Below are 17,903 nucleotides of genomic sequence, written 5' to 3' on the forward strand. Positions count from 1 at the left end.
CTGCTCTCTGTGGCCGCAGGCAGTGCATTTCCTGTTCAGCAAGGCAGGCCCGTAGTCTTGGGCTTCACCATTTGTGGCAGGAACCCGAAGTTCCTCCCACCACATCCTCCCATGAACCCCCTCTGCTTCATCAGGTGTTCAAGGAGGTTTTCCTGAGCCCAGCTAGGCTCTTCTCCCACCCTGTAGTGGACCCAGGGCATTCTGCTCCAGGGGCTTCAAACTCCTCTCATCCACCATGTCCTTTCACCTTGGTTTCTGAAGCGGAGGGCCTGGAGTTGGAGGGCCTGGCGTACTGCTGGGAGGGGACTGGGCAAGATAAGGTCACAAATAACTGGGATTGACACTGGGCTTTCACAAGCACGAGGAGCAACCGGAACACTCATGCACTGCAAGTTTGGGAAACTACATGTTGGCTCTACGCACAAGTCACAATTCAGCAATTCCACTCCTGGGAACAGGCCTGATAAAAGGAAGTCTACCTGTCCACAGAAAGCAGTATAATTTGTCCAAGGAAACTGTCCAAATGCCCATCATCAGCACAATGGAAGACTTAGAGCAATGAGAATAAGTATCATTGTCTCAGGCAATACCACTTTCAAAATTCAGACTGTACTGAGGGACAGAAGCCTGACAACAGGCCACATAACAGCATGCATCATTTATAAGTTCAAGAACAAGCAGAACTAATCCAGGGAGATGAAGGTCAGAGCATTAACTCTCAGCAAGGGATGTGCCTGAAAGGGAGCACCAGGCTAGAGGGGGCTTAGGTGAGGCTGGCAATGTCCTTTTTTTTTTTTAAGATTTTATTTATTTATTTGTCAGAGAGAGCGAGCGAGAGAGCGCACAAGCAGGAGGAGCAATAGGCAGAGGGAGAAGCAGGCTCCCCACTGAAAAGGAGCCCGATGTAGGACTCGATCCCAGGACCCTGAGATCATGACCTGAGCCAAAGGCAGACGTTTAACCGGCTGAGCCACCCAGGCATCCTGAGGCTGGTAATGTTTTGTTCCTTTATTTGGATGCTGCTTACATAGGTGGTTCATTTTATGAAAATTCCCTGAGCTACATGCTTATGATGGGTGCATTTTTCTGTGTGGCAAATGTCCATAAAAATTTTACCAAAACAACACCACCAAAAAAAAAAAAAAAAAAATCACAACAAACACTGACCTTTAATTCATCCTCCTGCAGCCAAAAACTGATTAACAACTTTCTCATCACCCCTTCCTGTTTCAAACCTTTCTGGGTCCTCAAACCCCCAGGGCCTTGGTAACAGGCACCACCCACCTCTCCCAACCTAGTGCTCACTACACTCAGTTTCAACTCCCTGACATTTTCTCTTCCTTGACTTTGCTCATGCTAACTTCCAGGCTCCTGACCACTTTCTCTTGGCAGGGCTTCCTCTTCCCCTGCCTTCTCACACTAATTCGTACTCATCTCCTCAGTTCAGAGTTGATGCACGCCTTGTGGCTAAAGGATACACCTGCTTCTATGTCTCCAGAGTACCCTAGACATCCCCACCAGAGCAGCCATCACTCCTCTTGTCATTGTCTGTCTTATCTATCTCCTTCATGATCCAGAGGGTTCCATGAGGGCAGGGACTGTGCCTCTTTTGCTGTCTTAGCCCCACACTTTGCCTGTGATTGAGTTGTTGCTCCATAAATACTTGCTGAATGTGTGGATGAATGAATCAACTGACCCTGCCCTCCCCGCTTACATGGTCACCAGCCTCTTCACTGTACAGTGAGGAAATCACAGTCTGGCAAGGGGTCCAAGCTTGCTTGGCTGGCGGGGTCATGGCCCAAGTCCCAGGGCTGTAAGGCTGCCTCAGGAGCTGCTACTGCCCACCCATCTTCCACCAAACAGAGCTTCTGCTACGCTCAACTTGGGAAGATGGGAAACTCCACTCAGCCAGAAACCTCGAGCTCCTCATCTGGCTCTGCCCCCAAAGCCTGTCTGGATGTTGGTCTCATGGCTCATGTGTGCTGTGTAAGAAGGAAACCCTTGGCCACTGACTAGAAGCAAAGCAGCGGGGACGGGGAGGGAACTGGCCTGGGGCAGGGCATGAGCTGGCCTGGGTCACAGAGCAAGCACAGAGAAAGCCATATGACCATTGTGAACAGAAAGGAAAGGAAAAATTGCTCTAATTTAAAAGAGAATAAAGAGAGACAACAATATGTGACACAGGAACCTTGACTGGATCTTGGCTTCAAAGCAAAGCAGCTCAAAGTCATTTTGGTGACAATAGGGACAAAACTAAAGACATGTTTCTACATTAGCATATCCCCACTATCACCATCTGATATAATACATGTTTGCTTGCTTGCTCATTGTCTATCTCCCCAGAGCATAAGAATTTATGCTCCAAAAGGGGAACCCTCCTACACTGTTGGTGGGAATGCAAGCTGCTGCGGCCACTCTGGAAAACAGCACGGAAGTTCCGTAAAATGTTGGAAAATAGAGCTGCTCTATGACCCAGCAATCGCACTAATGGGTATTTACCCTAAAGATACAAATGTAATGATCTGAAGGGGCATGTGCACCCAAATATTTATAGCAGCAATCTCCATAATAACCAAACTATGGAAAGAACCTAGATGTCCATTAACAGATGAATGGAAGGGCACCTGGATGGCTCAGTGTGTTGAGCCTCTGCATTTGGCTCAGGTCATGTTCTCAGGGTCTTGAGATCCTGAGCTCTACATCGGGCTCTCTTCTCAGCAGGGAGCCTACTTCTGCCTGCCTCTCTGCCTACTTGTGATCTCTCTCTCTCTCTCTGTCAAATAAATAAATAAAATCTTTTAAAAAACCAGATGAATGGATAAAGAAGATGCGGTGTGCGTGCGCGTGCACGCACACACACACACACACACACACACACACACACACACACACAATGGAATACTATGCAGCCATCAAAAGAAATGAAATCTTGCCATTTGCAATGACGTGGGTGAAACTAGAGGGTATTATGCTGAGCGAAATAAGTCAATCAGAGAAAGACAATTATCATATGATCTCTCTGATATGAGGAATTTGAGAGGCAGGGCAGGGGGTTGTGGGGGTAGGGAAGGAAAAAAATGAAACAGGATGGGATCAGGAGGGAGACAAAACTTAAGAGACTCTAAATCTCAGGAAACAAACTGAGAGTTGCTGGGGAGTGGGGGGGTAGGAGGGATGGGGTGTCTGGGTTATGGACATTGGGAAGAGTATGTGCTATGGTGAGTGCTGTGAATTCTGTGACTGATGATTAAAAGACCTGTACCCCTGGGGCAAATAATACGTTATATGTTAATTTAAAAAAAAAACAAAAAACAAACCAAAAAACGGTAAAAAAAAAAAAAGAGTAAAAAAAAAATCTATGCTCCATTATAAATATTTGTTGAGTAAATGACCATGGTATATATAATTCTACAACTGCCGATGTTACCTTATGTTTCAAGAGTGATTCAAGTTAACAACCGCTGTGCTCATTTTATTAATTTGATCTGCTTCTAATATTGCATCATATGTGATTCAAAGCTTTTTTCTTCTATTTTCCTAATGAGGACCATTTCCAGCCTTTCACTATTCCAAGAAATGTTACGGTAAATACCTTTACTTGTGCCTGGGAGTATCTCTAAGGTTGGCCAGATCTGGGAGTGGAATGGCAGGTCGAAGGAATCTGCGACATTACCAGATATGGTAAAACCATTCTCTGAGTTACTTATACCACTTTACAGCCCCACAAGTTCCCACATCCTCAGCAGCAGAATTTTGCCACATTCAAAATCTGTGGCTTATCTAATGGGTGCAGATGAGATTTTTATTTTTTTTTAAGATTTTATTTATTTGTTTGAGAGAGAGAGAGAATAAGCAGTGGGGAGGGGCAGAGGGAGAGAGAGAGAGAAGCAGACTCCCCACTGAGTAGGGAGCCCAATGTAGGGCTCAATCCCAAGACCTGGAGATCATGACCTGAGCCAAAGGTAGACACTTAACCGACTGAGCCAACCAGATGACCCCAGATGAGATTTTAAAAACAGAAAATGCAATGTTTAGTGAGCTTGAATTTGGCCAGAAACTGTAATAAATCCTTTATGTGCATTAACTTAAATAGTCTTATGCAACCATCCCGGGATGTAGGGAGATCTCTACCCCTTCTGTGGAGATAAGAAAGAGGCTGTGGGTTGAGCGCTTTGCTACAAGTACAGAGTAAAGCTGTCACTGACCCATGGCTACCAGACCCACAACTTGCATCTTAACCACATTCCCTGCTGCCTCATAGTTTCCATTTTTTCTTTGATATTTTTGTCATTGCCCTAGATTTCTATACTGAGCATGTGTTACTTCTATAAGCAACAAAACAGCCTTAATAAACCTTATTTTAAAATAGTTTTGAGGTCGTATCCTGTCCCTGCTCTCCAGCAGTAAAGACGGCCAGAATTGGCCCAGTGCTCACAGCCTCTCTCCTGCACACCCTTATGAAAATGAAGGAAGGTTGTCCCCAGACTGTAAGGGGTTGGGTGTGAAGGCCTTCTCTGGGGCTTGTTCAGACTCCCCAGAGGCATCCTCATTTATGCGTCCCATCTGCTGGGCACCACTCACCAGGTCTTGTTGGTGCTGGGGTCTCGGTGCACAAGGGAGCTGAGCACATAGGGTGTGTCTCCCTCAGGAGTCACCCAGATCTGGGCCTCATCCACATTGAAGGCCACCAGAGGAGCAAGGCCTGTGGAGAAAAGAGGAATGTTTAACAAAAGAGGTGCCCGTTGAGGCCATGGCCAGGCCTTTGGCTCCTATCATTCAGCCACATCCTGTGGTGTCATCATCCCCATTTTATAGATGAGAAAAGTGCGACTCCCAGGATCTTTTTCCTGTGGAAATAGGACAAGAATGTAGGCATGTCTGACCCAGACTCTGCACTCCCCAATCCTCCTACTACACTGTGTCAGCCAAGGCCTCATCCTCTAGGAAGTCTTCCTTTGTTCTCCCCTAGAAGTACTTCCCACCTTCTCACACCTCCCACTATGCAATTTCTGTACCTGTCAGATAGCACATACTCATGACAGAGTCTTGTACTAAAGTTAAAATAGACTGTGAGCCCCAGGGAGAGAATATACATACATTCTATCTATGACCCTCCGTTCAAATGACCCAAGAGAAAACATGTCTTCAAACATATACAAGAAAGTTTACAGAAGCTTTATTTATAATAGTTCCCAACTGGAAACCACCCAAATGTCCATCAGCTGGAGAAGGGATAAACTAACTGTGGTGTATTCATACAATGGACTACTCAGGAATACAAAGGAATGAGCAATTGATAAACACAGCAAGATGGGTAAATCACAAAAATCATTAAGCTGAGTAAAAGAAGCTTTACACAAGAGTATCTACTATATAATTCCATTTACATGATGTTCTAGAACCAGCAAAACTGATCTATATAAAAAATATTTCCTCATTTGGGAATGAGGCTTAACTGGGAAGGAACAGGAAGAAACTTTGTAGGCTGATGGCAGTATCCTAGATCTTGATAGGAATTTGGATGACAAAGATGTGTGCATTTGTCAAAAACACACTGAATGGTCAACTTAAAATTTGTGTATTTCACTGAAGGTAAATTTTCCCTCAAAAAAAGAACCATAAACACACATTAAACTCTAGTTGATATGTTGCTGAAATATTTAGGGATAATGTATACCAACAGTTTACTTTGTTTTTTTTTTTTTAAAGATTTTATTTTATTTATTTGACAGAGAGAGAGATCACAAGTAGGCAGAGAGGCCGGCAGAGAGAGAGAAGGAAGCAGGATCCCTGCGGAGCAGAGAGCCCGATGCGGGGCTCGATCCCAGGACCCTGAGATCATGACCTGAGCCAAAGGCAGCGGCTTAATCCACTGAGCCACCCAGGTGCCCCCCAACAGTTTACTTTGAAATGGATCAAAATATAAGATGGCTTGAAGGATGGATAGATGGATATATGAAGATGGATATATAGATACATGTTTATATATATGATATGTATGTGGTAATGCAAATATACCAAAATGTTGACAACTGTCAAATCGAAGTGTGGTATATACTTTCCCACTGCACATTTATTTCAAATTTTCTGTATATTTGAAACTTTTAACTAAAAAAGTTTTGAGGAAATAATGATATTGACAGATTGCCCCGCACAGAGGCTGTGCCAGTTCATACAACAACAACAGAATAGAAGTCCTGTTTCCCCACAGCGCAGCTTGAGCTGTGTGCAGACCTTTTCATCCTTGTTTTGAAAGAGTATCTTATCATTTTGTTCCAAAATATATTTTTAAGTTATGAATGAGCTAAAGCCTTTTAATTTTTAAGTTGTTTACCACCTATTCATATACATTATCTATTTGTATGAAGTATTTATTGCTTTCTTATTAATTTCTAAGAGTGTTTTGAATCAAAAGAAATTATCAATGTGATAAAGATATTGCTTCTCACATAGCTATTTAATTTGCATGCTATCTTTCCCCACATCTATAGTTTGTAATTTTTCATTTGTGACTCGAGTTTTATGTTATGCTTCCCCATTCAGTGATTATTTTTTTAAGTTCACTTACATTTTCCTCTATATTTGGGTTTTTTTGTTTGTTTGACTTCTTATACGTGAATCTTTGATCCAGCTATACTTTATTTTTGTGTATGGAGTAAAATAGCGATCCAGGTTTTACTTTTTCTCCCCACAAATGAAATTGTCTCAACATTATTTCTTGAATAGTTCATCTTATCCCCATAGACTTGCAGTACCACTTTTATCATTCTCAGAACTCCCATATGCATCTGGACCTCTGTTGGGACTTGGTTCTGCCCTACTGACCTTATTGTCTCCTGCTTGGATACGTTCATTAGTCTCCCAACCTTTCTCTTCCAAGTCTTGTCCCTCTGAATACACCCTCTCTATACCAATGACCAGAAGGAATTCTTTGAAGCATGGTCTGACCATGCCACTCCACTGTAAAAACTCTAATGTATATTTACATAGAAAAAGAGCAAGGTGAAGTTCAGTAAACAGAACTCATCTGTTCAACTACTGTTCAATGAACAACTTTTTGCAGTAGCTCTTGAAAACCGATGCTACTTTTTGGAAAACACTTTTTTTTTTTTTTATGATGGTACAATGCCTTTTTCCTTCCCAAATACACCACATAAACATGCTATAAGGAATAATGTTTTGATATACTTTTAGACAAAAACATACTAAATTTAATAAAACAGTTTCTAGCCCAACAATATCATAGGAAACAAATGTGCAAGGCTTGCCTTGTTTGTATAAACCCAAATGCTTTGTTTTTGCATATACGTGCTGATTGAAAGGGCTGGAGAGGTAGTAGCTTCTGTGATTCTGAAGTCTGTTAAATGCATAAGCTATTCCATGTATTTTGTAGTACTTTCAGGTTTAGTATTTATTTTACCCTCAATGTATTTTTCTGTGCTATAACTTTATTTTTAAAGGTAGTTTAAATACAAAATAACCACGAGTACCCAAAAGACTGAAGAAACAGTGAAGATATGGTACAGAAGGAAAATTATAGCTTTCACAATAATGACTCCTTCACAACTATCCTCCACTACTCATCATTAAGTCTTCATTTCCTCTTTTAATGAGGACAATAAACTTTTATTGCAGTAAGTTGTATATGTAAATTATATTTTTAAATTCAAATTTTTTTTAGTATAAACTTGTTTTATTGACCAATTAATAAATTTTTTCCATCAGAAAAAACTGTTTGGGTATAGGGCTGGATGTTATGAACCAGTTTTTCCATTGAAATTGATGGAATTTTTCCCCCCAATTAATGGCTTTTCCCTTAGCAGTAGAGATTTTAAAAAGAAATTAAATTCATTAGGCAAAGGAAAAGTTTACAGACTTATATAAGGAAGAGAAAGAAGTACATACATACAAATACGTTGTTCTTCATTTACCAAGAAGATATAAATTATTAATTGAATTAAAAGGAAAAATACAAAATCCACAACCAAAATGAGAGGCTTTAATGCTTTAACAGTCTTTCATATAAGCTACGAAAAGATCAGTAAGGAGGATATAGAAGATCTGAATAACTCAATTAACAAAATTTACCTGATTAATACAACACTGTACCCAGTAATGATAAAATAAGCATTTTTCAAATGCACATGAAACATTTGACAAAACTGAACATATGCTGCATCAAAAAGTAAGCCTCAATAAATTTCAATGGATTGAAATAATTCAGACTATGTTCTCTGACTATAGTGGAATTAAATTAGAAGCCAATAACAAAAAGGAAACTAAAAAAAAAAAAAAAAAAAACTTGAACTTCTCAGAAAACTTGCACTTCTAAATAACCTAGAGCCAAAAATGAAATCACAATGGAAATTTTTAAATATTTTGAACTAAATGAGAATTAAGCTACAACAAATCGAAACTTGTGGGAAATAGTTAAGGCTTAGAGGAAATGTACAGTCTTAAGTGCATGTGTTAAAAAGAAGGGTAGGGGCACTTGGGTGGCTCAGTGGGTTGCACCTCTGCCTTCAGCTCAGGTCATGATCTCAGGGTCCTGGGATCGAGCCCCACATTGGGCTCTCTGCTCAAGTGGGGAGCCTGCTTCCTCCTCTCTCTCTATGCCTGCCTCTCTGCCTACTTGTGATCTCTGTCTGTCAAATAAATAAATAAAATCTTAAAAAAAAAGGTAAAAATCAATTATCTAAGCTTTCATCTCAACAAGTTAAAAGAACAGCAAATCAAACCCAAAGAAAGTCCAGGAAGGAATAGAGATATGAGCATATATCAAAGAAACAGAAAACTAACTTACAGTAGAGAAAATCAACAAAGCTAAAGTGTGTTTTTAAAAAAGGTTAATAAAACTGATAAATGCCTAGCAACACTGATCAAGGAAAAAAAGACCACACAAATTACCAATATGAATGAAAAAGAGGACATCAGAATAGATCCTAAGACATTTAAGAAATAGTAAGAGTGAAAACATAAAATAAAGAAATAATAAGAGGATAGTATAAACAGTTTATGCCACTACGCTTCACAATTTTGTTGAAATAGGTAAATTCCTTGAAATAAAGATTTACCAAAACTGATGAAAAAAGTGCAAGCTCAATAATCTTTATCAAAGAAATTGAATTGGTTATTAAAAACCTTAGGAAGAATTCCAAGCACAGATGGCTTCACTGAAAACTCTTCCAAACACTTAAAGAAGAAATGTCAATCTTACAGAAACTGTTCCAGAGAACAGAATTGAGAGAACACTTACCAATCATTTTATGGGGCCAGAATAACATTGATATTAAAACCCAACAAGAGCAAAGATTTAAAAAACAAACAAGCAAAAATCAGAGAAAAACCAATGGGAGCAATACAATGAAGGATAAAAGATCTCTTTCTTGGACATGGATGTCAAAATCCTAAGCAAAATATTAGCAAATCAAATCTGGTGACATCAAAGCATAATACATTACAACCAAGTCGAGTCTCTTTCAGAAATGGAAGGGCCGTTTGACATTTGATAATAATTGATTTATTTATCACATTAACAGGAAAAAATCATATGATCATTATGATATCAGAGGCAAAAGGCATTTGATAAAATCTCAATCTGGTCTATGATTAAAAAAAAATGACAGTAAACCAGAATAGAAGGAATTTCCTTAACCTGATCAAGAATATCCACCAAAAATCTTCAGCACACATCATTCTTATTGGTGAGTTGCTGAAAGCTTTCCCTAAAATCAGGAAGGAGACAAGAATGACCACTCTCACCACTTTACTAAACATTTTACCAGAGGACTTAGAGCAATAAGAAAAAAAATACAGAGCATAAAGATTAGAAAGGAAAAAATAAAACTGCCATTATTTGCAGATGAAATGATTAAGTAGATTGAGAAATACAACAGATCCACAGCCAAATACTAAGAATTAACAAGAACTTTTAGCAAGGTTACTGGATATAGAGGCAATATACAAAGAACCACTGTACTTCTATATACCGTCAATGATCAAATAAACAGTGAACAATTTTTAAAGATGTCATTAGCAAAAGACAGAAAAATCAAATGCTCGAAAATAAATCTAACTTTGGGACAACTGGGTGGCTCAGTTGTTTGGGCTGCTGCCTTCAGCTCAGGTTGTGATCCCAGGGTCCTGGGATGGAGTTCCATATTCAGGCTCCTTGCTCAGTGGGGAGGCTGCTTCTCTCTCTGCATCTGCCTGCCACTCTGCCTGCCACTCTGCCTGCTTGTGATTCCCCACCACCCCCCCATCAAATAAATAAATAAAATCTTAAAAAAAATAAGTCTAACTTTAGTTAGACATGCAAAACCTCCATGCTGAAAACTATAAAAGATTAGGAGAGATTAAAGATCTAAATAGATCTTTATCTATCTAGATCTAGAGGGCTAGATCATGTTCATGAATGAAGACTCAATATTGTTGTCAGTTATCACTACACTGATATATAGCTTCAATAGAATCCTAATCAAAATCCCAGCAAATTATTGGGGAAGGGTGAGGTATGTTAACAAGACAATTTAAAAATTTGAATGAAATTGTATAGGGCAAGAATAGTCAGGCAGTCTTAAAGGAGAAAGACAAATTTGTAAGACTTGATAACATACTATCATCTATCAAGATATTACAAAGTTATAGTTAAGACAGAATTATATTAGCACAGGGCAGACAGACCAACCAGACAGACAAATGGACCAATGGAACAGAGAGTCTAAACACATATGATCACCTACTTTAGGACAAAGGTAACAGTAAGAACAGTGAGGAAAGAATTTTTTTTCTAAAGATTTTATTTATTTATTTGACAGACAGAGATCACAAGTAGGCAGAGAGGCAGCAGAGAGAGAGAAGGGGAGGCAGGCTCCCCACAGAGCGAAGAGCCCAATGTGGGGCTCAATCCCAGCACCCTGGGAACGTGACCTGAGCCAAAGGCAGAGGCTTTAACTCACTGAGCCACCCAGGCACCCCAGGAAAGAATTTTTATTTTTTTCAAGATTTTATTGATTTATTTGAGAGAGAGAGAGAACATGAGTGGGAGGCAGAGGGAGAGAGAGAAGTGGACTCCCCACTGAGCAGGGAGCCCAATGTGGGACTTGATCCCAGGACCCTAGGACCATGACCTGAGCTGAAGGCAGACACTTAACTGACTGAGCCACCCAGGTGCCCAAGAATGATTTTTTAAATAAATGGTGCTGGGTCACTTGAATATCAATACTGAAAAAAAATTAATCTTGACTATTCTCACCCCATCTCTCTCTCTCTCACACGCACGCACACACACACACACACACACACACACACATTCCTGATAGGTTGAAATGTGGATTTAGATGGACTGAATGTGAAAAATGAAACAATAACGTTTTTAAGAGAAAACAAAGGACCTGGGGTAGACAAATATTTTTTAAACAGGACACAAAGAGCCCTAACCATAAAGGAAAGAACTGACACACTGAACTTCATTAAACTTAAGAACTTCTGTTTATCAAAAGACATCATTAAGAGAATAAAGAGTGAGAGAAGATATTTGCAACACAATATCTGACAGAAGACTTAGAATATGTGCAAAATTCTAAGAGCTCAATAAGAAAAAGGCATGTAAGCTAATAGAAATAGGACATTTCACAACAAATTATCTAAATGGCTAGTAATCAAATAAGAAGGCACTCAATAGACTTCAGAAAAAGGCAGATGGGAACCACCGTACAGTATCATTACACAACTACCAGAATGATGAAAATGAAAAAGATAATACTAAGTGTTGGCAATGATTTGGAGCAACTAGCACTCTCAAATACTACTGGTAAGAACATAAATCAGTACAACCGTTTCAGAAAACCATTTGGGAGTATCACCAAGCTGAGCATATGCACAAATTATGACCCAGCAATTCTATTTTTAGGTATATCACCAGCAGAAGTGTGTCTATATGTTCACAAGAAGACATGTACAAGAATGTTCTCAGCCTCACTATTCTTAACTCCAAATTGGAACAACCCAAATATCCATCAGCAGTAGAAGGGAAAAACTGTGAATATTAATCAATGGAACACTCTAAAGCAGTGAAAATAACCACCCAAACCATCCAAGGTGGTTGAATTTCATAAACACAATGTGGGATGAAAGACTAGGAACAAAATAGACCATACTGTATAATTCCCTTTACACAAAGCTTAAAACAGGCAAAATAATATATGGTATTAGAAGTTAGGAGAGTGGTTATCCTTGGTGATGACATAATGAATGACTAGAGGGAGGAACAAAGGGTACTTCTGGGCCATTGGTCATATTCTGTTTCTCTAAATGGGTACTGGTGACATGGATTTGATTTAATTTGAAAAGTCATTAATCAGAATTTTATTGTGTAAATTTATTGTGTAATTCAAAAAAGTTTACATTAAAATATAATTACAAGTTTCTAAAACATATTGACTATATAAAAATTCTGTAAGTTAATAATAGTATTTAAAAGAGAAGAAAAAACCTCCCAAACAAATCAAAACACTACATTGGTTAGCACTGTAAGTAATGAGGGCACCATCCCCTTTCTCTAAAAATTGTTTATTAAAGAGAAAATACTAAGTAATTTTCCTATCTTTCCTGTATAAATTGCACTTCAGGGTCACCAAATAGTCCTAGTTGATGTGGGAAGAATAATAAAATCATAAAAACACAATTTTGCAAACCATAGTACAATAATGAATTCAGGCCACGATCATCAATAGATAAAACTACTAGAAGGAAGTTTGATAGAAAATTTTACAATTAGACTGACACCCCTGAACCCAATAGTCAATCTTAATGTCCCCAAGAATGAGTCTTCAGACATATGTGCCTCAGAGTATGACACCATAGGAAGGTTATAGGAGTCCCAGACTCTGCATTTTCAACAAGCTCTCAAGTGGTGCCCACATTTTGAGTAGCAAGCCTTTAAAATACTTTGGCAAAAGAAACACAGAGGGGAGTAAGATAAATCTAGGAAATATGGCAAATCCCCATTATAGAGTATGCTTTCCAAAAAAGTTAAACCTGAATTTAATGAAGTCATTAGTGCTAACATTCAGGTTTTGGGAAATTCCAGGGATAAAAGGGCAAACCACACCAAAAGGAAGCAAACACACAAATCTTAAATGACGCTCTTCTACCAGAGAAGCCACCAAGCTCTGCAGTAAAGCAAAGACTTGAAAAGGACACACAAACCAAAATAAAGGCAACCGGCCACTCTAGACTAAGAGAGGCATAGCAACCAAATGTAATCTGGACCTTGTTTGGGTCTTGACTCCAAAAATCTTATTGTTAAAAAGCGATAAACAGAGACAGGAAGATTTGAATATGGACACCCCCAAATTATTGTTAAGTTTCTTAGATGATAACAACATTGTGGCCTAGTAAGAAAAATAACCACATACCTCAGAAATGTGTATTGAAGTGTGTGGGGTGAAACAATACAATATTTTGGGTTTGCCTTATAATAATGCTTCTGAAACATTAAAGTGCTAAGAGATCACCCAAGTTTCTTGTTAAAATACAGATTCTGATTCAGTAGATCAGGAGGTGGGGCTGAGAGCCTAGTCTAACAAGATCTTAGATGATGCCCTGCTGCTGGTCACCACACCAAATTTTGAGCAGCACAGCTTTAAAGGAAACCAAAGGGGATATGAACTGATGCAGCAAGTATGGCAAGTCTTGATAATGGTGTAATCTGGGTGATGGGTATACCGACTTCATTACAGTTCTTTTTTTTGTTTTTGTACATGTTTAAAATTTTGTTTAAAACACACCTTTCAAAGGCTCAGGAGGGGGTGCATTGTGAGAAGGCAGTGTTCAATCTCTCATTTCTCAATTCCCAAGCCCTCTCCCTGAGGCCGGCAGAAAGCAGACATCTGCACTTTATTTCTTCTCCCTTATACTTTGGCCTTGCCCGGAATGATTTGTGGCACTTCATAACAAGACAGTAAGGTAAAACTTATTTTTAAGTGATGGGGCAAGCCAAAAAGAAGAAGAAGAAGAAGGAGAAGGAGAAGGAGAAGAAGAAGAAGAAGAAGAAGAAGAAGAAGAAGAAGAAGAAGAAGAAGAAGAAGAAGAAGAAGAAGAGGAAGAAGAAGAAGGAGGAGGAGGAGGAGGAGGAGGAGGAGGAGGAGGAGGAGAAGAAGGAGAAGAAGGAGGAGAAGGAGGAGAAGAAGAAGGAGAAGAAGGAGAAGGAGAAGAAGGAGAAGGAGAAGGAGAAGGAGAAGGAGAAGGAGAAGGAGAAGGAGAAGAAGAAGAAGAAGAAGAAGAAGAAGAAGAAGAAGAAGAAGAAGAAGAAGAAGAAGAAGAAGGAAAGTGACAATTAGAAAAAAGGGGTGACGGACTCCTGGGTGGCTCAGTTGGTTGAGCCTCCAACTCTTGATTTCGGCTCAGGTCATAACCTCAAGGTTGTGAGATCCAGCCCTGCACTGGGCTCTGAACTCAGTGAAGAGTCTGCTTGAGATTCTCTCTCCCCCTATCCTTCTGCCCCTTGCCCACTTGTTCTCTCTCTCTCTCAATAAATAAATCTTAAAAAAAGAAAATGAAAGAGGGATAAACATGAAAGGGCACAATTAAACCAGGAAGGAGGCCACCTGGCTTGTGCATCAGCAAGTGCTAGCACTTTCTATGGTGGGTCCCCCTTAAGACTCTGAACACAGTATAAGGTCACAGTGGATGCCAAATAAAATTAATTGTTGAATAACTGCATAAATGTATGAACTTTCTTGAAGTCAGTATAAGGGAAAATGATCAGTTGTATTATTCACAGAGTCCACACAATTGGGAAAAGAATTATTCTGGTGAAGCGGGAAAACAAACAGAAAACCAGAAAAAATGTTTCCCAAGGTTCTCTTCACAAGAACAATGAATGAATGGGGCAGAGTAGAGTTAAAACAAACAGACAAAAAAGAAACAAAAAACAATAGCAGTGAATGAAAAAATCTGCATCCCAAGTTACCTGGGAGCTATTCTCCGTGTCTTGCTTGCCATCACCCAAAGTATAATACAGAAAACATAATCAGACCATGAGCGATTCCCGTTTGGGGGCCAAGGATCACTTTTGAGAATTGGGTATGAGCAGCAGAGCCCATCCAACCCACCCAAGGGTTCATTTCCCAAGTCTTATCCTTGCTGAAAGTGCTCTGCTTTGAGGTGATCTCCTGCCTTCCTCCTGATTCTTCCCATTCGCCTTCTCCAAGAGGCTTTCCTGACCTCCAGACCCCTATGTAGGCACTCTGTACCCTTGTAAGCCTTTTATCACAAACTGACATTACTCTCCTCAACTCCTTGTTTACTTATTATTGCCTGTTACTTATTGACTGCTTCCCCTGCCACCAGTGAGCCCCTCTGAGGGCAAAGACTGTGAGTCAGCCTTGTTCACCATGTCATCCCAGGGCCAGGTATGGTGGCCTACACCTACTAGGTGCTAGATGGTTGAAGGGGGCTCAAAAACAATCCCTGTGGCCAATCCATGGACCCTCAAGCGTTCTAGAGGTGGGGAATGGGGAGCACTGTTCTCTATAAATACAGGATTGGACTCAGGCTCCTTGGCTCATTTTATGAGAAGCCCTGTGTTTCTTGATCAGTCAGGTTAGGGTAAACGAACTGATTAGGAGAGAATTAAAAAGCAAGAACTAAGGGTGACAGGGTGACAGGGCGGTACATTCAGTTAAGCTTCTGACTCTTGATTTTGGCTTAGGTCATGATCTCAGTTGTGAGACTGAGCCCCACATGGGGTGTAGAGCTTACTTAAAAATAAAAGGGCGCCTGGGTGGCTCAGTTGGTTAAGCACCCCACTCTTGGTTTCAGCTCAGGTTGTGATCTCAGGGTCATGAGATGGAGCCCCAGAGCCCGTGTTTGGTGGAGTCTGAGCTCAGGGCAGAGTCTGCTTAAGATTCTCTCTCCCTGGAGTGTGTGGGTAGCTCAGCGGGTTAAGCCTCTGCCTTCAGTTCTGGTCATGATCTCAGGATCCTGGAATCGAGCCCCGAATCGGACTCTCTGCTCAGCAGGGAGCCTGCTCCCCACCCTACTCCGCCTGCCTCCCCACCTACTTGTGATCTCTCTCTCTAAAAAAATAATTAAAATCTTTTTTTTAAAAAAAAAAAAGATATCCTCTCCCTCTGCTCCTCACAGCTCTACCATCTCTAAAATAAATAAATAAATATTTTTTTTTAAAAAAGAGTAAGAACTAGCAAATTCTTGCAAGGGGTGACTAGGAGGCTTTCCTTCCGTGTTTTCCTGTGTAACTGATAGATAAGGTTTGAAACCCCTGAGATAGGTCCAGTCTCCTCATCCGGGCATCTGTGGCATCTCCCTGCCCAGCACAATGCCCACTCCCCCAGGTCTGCTCTTCAGCCATTTCAAGCTCCTCTATACCCCACTCCCTGAACACCATCCCCATACCTCCCACTTCTGGGCCCCAGTCCAAGCAGTTCCCCCTGACCAGTATGCCTTCCTTGTTCTCACATCCACCCCATCCTTTGGGGCCCCGTTCAGGCACTCCCTGCTCCCAGGAGCTACTTCAGAGTCTCAGCTAGAGTAACTCACTGGTCCCTGAGCCCCCACCACATCCTGCAGTGTGTCTGGCTCTGACTAAATCCTGTCTAGGTCAGAGTGATCTGTGATTAAGTCTGCCTCCCCCAAAATCTGAGCCATCCATGACACCCCTCCCCCTCAACCACAAAGCCCAGTTCAGCATAGGGCCAGACCCAGAAGTGTCCTGGAAATGTCAGAGTAGTCCAGAAATTCTTGTTCACCACCCCACCCATCCCCATTTTTGCCTTGTTCACCTGAGGGATCTTGATGCAAGATCCTTGAAAGGTGGGAAGGGGCAGCAGATGAGCAGAGAGATAATCACAGCTACCCTCCCAGATCACCTGATTTCTTCCAGGCACCATACAGGGTGCTAGGCTCAGAGAAGTTGAGTGATTTGCTTGTGCTCCATTGGCAAATTGAATACTTGTGTCTAGGGCCCAGGTCTGCCTAACCCAAGTCTTTAGTGCAAGCTGGAGGCACTGAGGGGTTGGTAAACAGAGAAAAGAGTTACAAATGGCCTCAGAAGCTGGGCACATTTCCTGCTGGGCAGAGCTCCCAGTCGTGCCAGCCCCTCACTGAGCCTGGGCAGAGCTCCAGGTTAGATAGCTGTTTAATTAGGTCAGCGAGAACCTCCTGTGCAAGCACAGTGGCATGAGAACATGTGTAGAGGGGATTTACCATATTCACTGAGCTTCCCTAGTCACCAGCACCCACCCTGGGAGCTGGCTGGAGCCAGGGATCTGCCAGCCGTGGGCCACCTTGCTAGAGCACATTCCCTCCATGCCCCTGACATTCTACCTTTGCTTGGGTTGTCGCCAGATGGGGTCAGCCCTTCCTTTCCCCCTGAGACTCAGATGCAGTGTTTCCATTGTGTAGTGGTTATCACGCTCACCTCCCACTGAGACTCAAAAAAATATAGCATGGATCCCAGACAGAGAAAGTCCTGTGTTCAAACCCTTGCTTTGCCACAGAGTCACGCTGAAGAATCTTGGGCTTGTCATCTCACCTCACCTCATCTCATCTCAGAAAATCCTGTGTTCAAACCCTTGCTTTGCCACAGAGTCACGCTGAAGAATCTTGGGCTTGTCATCTCACCTCATCTCACCTGAGATACATGGCTGTGCAGAGCAAACAGGACAATGCCTGCCCAGGGTCTGACACTGAAGGCTCAGTATGTGGGCGCTGATGTTAGTGTTATAACCACAAGGGAGGGCCTGTCATGTTCTGACAGCCTTACCCTCCATCTCAAGCCCCTCTTATGTGCTGTCAGACACGTGAGCCCAGCCAAACCAGTGTCTGTCACCACACTACCCACAGAGCTGCCTCTCCCAAGTTGTCTCCAGCCACCTAGG

The 17,903-nt window shown here is 41.3% G+C and overlaps 1 protein-coding gene across 3 annotated transcripts in view; it reads right to left on the reverse strand.

The window, feature by feature from the left end:
• Positions 1–17,903, reverse strand: part of ITGAE (integrin subunit alpha E) — a 62,849-nt gene that overhangs the window by 41,196 nt on the left and 3,750 nt on the right. For all 3 annotated transcript variants that reach the window (XR_006815966.1, XM_045985851.1, XM_045985853.1), the window contains exon 2: positions 4,582–4,702. Coding sequence is in view for 2 of the 3 variants with exons in the window: in XM_045985851.1 (XP_045841807.1) it covers positions 4,582–4,702 (121 nt within the window). In the remaining variant the exon portion in view is untranslated. The remainder of the gene's footprint in view (positions 1–4,581; positions 4,703–17,903) is intronic.

Source organism: Meles meles, chromosome 18 (genome assembly GCF_922984935.1).
Source record: "Meles meles chromosome 18, mMelMel3.1 paternal haplotype, whole genome shotgun sequence".
In the NCBI taxonomy this organism is placed as follows: Eukaryota; Metazoa; Chordata; class Mammalia; order Carnivora; family Mustelidae; genus Meles; species Meles meles.